At 27.7% G+C, this 3,885-nt stretch overlaps 1 protein-coding gene across 1 annotated transcript in view; it reads left to right on the top strand.

Moving 5' to 3' along the window:
• Positions 1-3,885, top strand: part of LOC123007743 (odorant receptor Or1-like) — an 18,754-nt gene that overhangs the window by 4,161 nt on the left and 10,708 nt on the right. Inside the window, exons 4-7 of the mRNA XM_044403168.1 lie at positions 2,389-3,110; positions 3,155-3,254; positions 3,308-3,412; positions 3,461-3,616. Of these exons, the coding sequence (XP_044259103.1) occupies positions 2,389-3,110; positions 3,155-3,254; positions 3,308-3,412; positions 3,461-3,616 (1,083 nt within the window). The remainder of the gene's footprint in view (positions 1-2,388; positions 3,111-3,154; positions 3,255-3,307; positions 3,413-3,460; positions 3,617-3,885) is intronic.

The raw sequence follows: 3,885 nt of genomic DNA, 5'->3' as shown, positions 1-3,885 counted from the left end.
AATTAAAAATTTCAAAAATTTATTTGTGCCAATTTAAACTCATTTTTCTGAAAAACTATAGACGCTATAAAAAAATAAAAAATACCGTCAAAATCTACAAATAATTTTCTATTGAACACTGAAAACTGCAAATCTATTCCTGTGCTAACTTTTTCTTCAAATAAGTTTAAAATTTGATACTTCAAAATTTATGATTGAAATCACTTAAATTGGTTTTGTTTTAATAACTTTGCAATTATTAGTCGCAGTTTTTTTTTTAATTTAGCACCAATAGAAAGCTTTATTGATTTCTCATTTAATGAAAAAAAAAATCGTTGCTTTATGTAGCTTGAATCTCAAGAAATTTGAAACAATTTTATCACAATTAAAGATTCGAGAAAATTATTTGTGCAAATTTGAACTTATTTTTCCGGAAAACTATAGACGCTATAAAAAAAACTGAAAATACCGTCAAAATTTGCAAAACATTGTCTATTAAACACTAAAAATTGCTAATTGATTCCTGCTATAAATTTTTCTGCAAATAAGTTTAAAATTTGATACTTCAAAATTTATGATTGCAGACATACTCAAATTGGTTTTGTAGTAATAATTTCGCAATTATTAGTTGTAGCTTTTTTAATTTAGTACCATTGGAAAACTCTATTAATTTCCCATTTTACGAAAAAAAATCCTTGTTTTGCAATGCTTGAATCTTGAGAAATTTGAAGCAATTTTATCGGAATCAAAAATTCCAAAAATTTATTTATGCAAATTTAAACTCATTTTTCTGAAAAACTATAGATGCTATAGAAAAACTAAAAATACCGTCAAAATCTGCAAATAATTGTCTATTAAACACTAAAACTACAAATCTATTCATGTAATAACTTTTTCTTCAAATAAGTTTAAAATTTGATACTTCAAAATTTATGATTGAAAACACTCAAATTGATTTTGTTCAATAACTCTGCAATTATTAGTCGCAGCTTTTTTAATTTAGCACCGTTAGAAAGGTTTATTGATTTCTTATTTAACTAAAAAAAATCGTTGCTTTATGATGCTTAAATCTCGAGAACTTTGAAGCAATTTTATCACAATTAAAAATTCGAAAAAATTATTTGTGCAAATTTGAACTTATTTTTCTAGAAAACTATAGACGCTATAATCAAACTAAAAATACCGTCAAAATTTGCAAAACATTGTCTATTAAACACTAAAAACTGCAAATTAATTGATTCCTGCTATATTTTTTTCTTCAAATAAGTTTAAAATTTGATATTTCAAAATTTATGATTGAAGACACTCAAATTGGTTTTATTTCAATAACTCTGGAATTATTAGTCTTAGCTTCTTTAATTTAGCACCGTTAAAAAGCTTTATTAATTTCTCATTTATTAAAAAAAATCGTTGGTTTATATTAATTGAATCTCGAAAAATTTGAAGCAATTTTTTCACAATTCAAAAAAATTCGAAAAAAATTTGTGAAAATTTGAACTAATTTTCCTGGAAAACTATAAGCCCTAGACAAAAACTGAAAATACCTTCAAAAACTACAAACAATTGTCTATTAAGCAATAAAAACTGCAAATCTGTTCCTGTGATAACTTTTTTCTCAGATAAGACTAAAATTTGATACTTCAAAACACTCACATTAGTTTTGTATGGTTGAAAACCTCTGTTAATTTTTTATTAAATGAAAAGAGAAATGAAAAAAAGAAACTTGAAGCAATTTTATCACAATTAAACAATCGAAAAAATTATTTGTGCAAATTTGAACTTATTTTTCTGGAAAAACTATGTCTTATACAAAAACTGAAAATACCAACAAAAACTACAAATAATTGTTTATTAAACACTAAAAACTGCGAATCAATTTCTACTATAACTTTTTCCTCAGATAAGTTAAAAATTTGATACTTCAAAATTTTTATATTCAAGATCTTCAGCGATAGCTTTGTAACCATTAATCACAGTTTGTAAAGCTCACTTTATTTCCTATTTATTGAAAAAAAATCATTGCTTTACATTCTGTAATCGCCGAGAAAATTAAAAAAATTATCGTTTATAAAAAACGATTTTCTCGTAAACTTTTAACCTCACAAAACCCGAAATTCAATCATTTAATGAATAAACTTACCTTTTTTAATCAACCTCTAAAAACCAACAAAGCGAAACTAATTACATTGCTCCGAATTTGGAAACAGCAATTAAAACAAGACTGTTACCACATAAGGGGTGCAATTCATATTAATAACTCGCAACCCCACAATTAAAATATCGATTTGAAAATAATTTTTTCATGATATGTAGAATCCCATTTAGTCTTGTTTCAGCCTCGGGACAAGCAAAATGCGTTTCACGATCAAAGTAACAAAAAAAAAATGTAATTCAAATAATTTCACAATTTTTAAGGATTATGATCTTCGCAATACCTTTGATACCGAACGAAATCTCTTAACCCTTTCAGGATTTTACCCTCGAAGGACCCAAAAACACAATTTTCTCTACACCACAAGTGCCCTTTTCAACTTACTCGTCTCCTATGGGCAATTATTCTCAATGGTTGCCCAAATGGTAATCGACAGAAACGAGCTTTCGAAATTCAGCGAAACTCTCTTATTTTTCATGACACATTTCACGTTTTTGTGCAAACTCACCAATTTCGTCTACAACAAGAGGAAAATGTTCGAAATTGAGGACAATCTCGCCAAGGGCATTTTCTACGGCTTTGAAATCGACAAAATCAAACCCAAAATCGAATCATGCAAATTCGTTGCTAAAATTTTTCGAATTTTGTGCATTTGGGTGATTTTGTTGTACACAATGGTACCATTTTTGGACGATAAGGAGGATTTAAGTCTACCATTACCAGGCTGGGTGCCCTATGACACGAAAAAGTTCTATTACCCAACTGCAATTTTTCAAATAATTAGCGTTTCTGTTAGTGCTTATAATAATTCAACTATTGATATTTTGACCTGTATGTTGATTACGGTGGCTTCTGCTCAGTTTAATTTACTCAAAGAGGCCTTAAAAAGGATGGATTTTAGACCAGAAGGGCACAACACGAAAAAATTAATTGAGGCAAAATTCGAAAATTGTGTCAATCATCACAAGGAAATTGTCAAGTGAGGTGACCAAATTTTGGTTTTTTTATTTTTTTTTTTTTAAGGTTTGCGTACCAAATTGAGGATATTTTCTCCAAAGGGATATTTTTGCAATTCTTTGCCAGTCTTATCGTTATTTGTTTCACCGGATTTCAGATGATTGTTGCAAGTTTTTATTGAAATTGAAAATAATAAAAAAAAATATTTTTTATTTTTAGGTGCCAATCCCAAGTGTGCAATTTATTTTTTTAATTATTTATTTCTCATGTATGATGTGTCAAGTTGCAATGTATTGCTGGTACGGTCATGATATTATAACAACGGTATTTGGAAAAATTAAAATTAAAAGTTTTTTTTCGAATTTTTTTTAGAGTGATTCAATTGGGCAAGCTTTCTATATGTCTAATTGGTACGAGTCTGATGTTAAAGTGCGCAAAAATATTTGTATTTTTTTGGAAAGGGCCAAAAAACCGGTCATTTTAACAGCATGGAAATTTGTTACTCTGTCACTGACTACGTTTACAACCGTGAGTATTTTTTAATTTTTTTCAGAAACTATGCCTCTGAGTCAATTCCGGTTTTCACCATTTGATAGAAAATTGCTCGTAGAATCCAACGATGTTTTTATGTGTGTTGTAGGACTTGTAGTTTCTGAGAAAAACTCGTTCAAAGTTGTGGAAATATTTTTTGTGTTTTTTTCATTTTTTTTAGAAATTTTAAATTAATAAACAAAATTAAGCCTAAAGTTACGTTCTTTAACGTAAAACTACATAAAACTAAGGCTATTACAAGTTAA

This window comes from Tribolium madens, unplaced genomic scaffold, assembly GCF_015345945.1.
Source record: "Tribolium madens isolate multiple individuals breed KSU strain unplaced genomic scaffold, Tmad_KSU_1.1 Scaffold_3;HRSCAF=73;Tcas5.2_LG2, whole genome shotgun sequence".
Classification (NCBI taxonomy): domain Eukaryota; kingdom Metazoa; phylum Arthropoda; class Insecta; order Coleoptera; family Tenebrionidae; genus Tribolium; species Tribolium madens.
The sequence above is the reverse complement of the archived record's forward strand: the minus strand, read 5'-3'. Positions and strand labels throughout refer to the sequence as shown.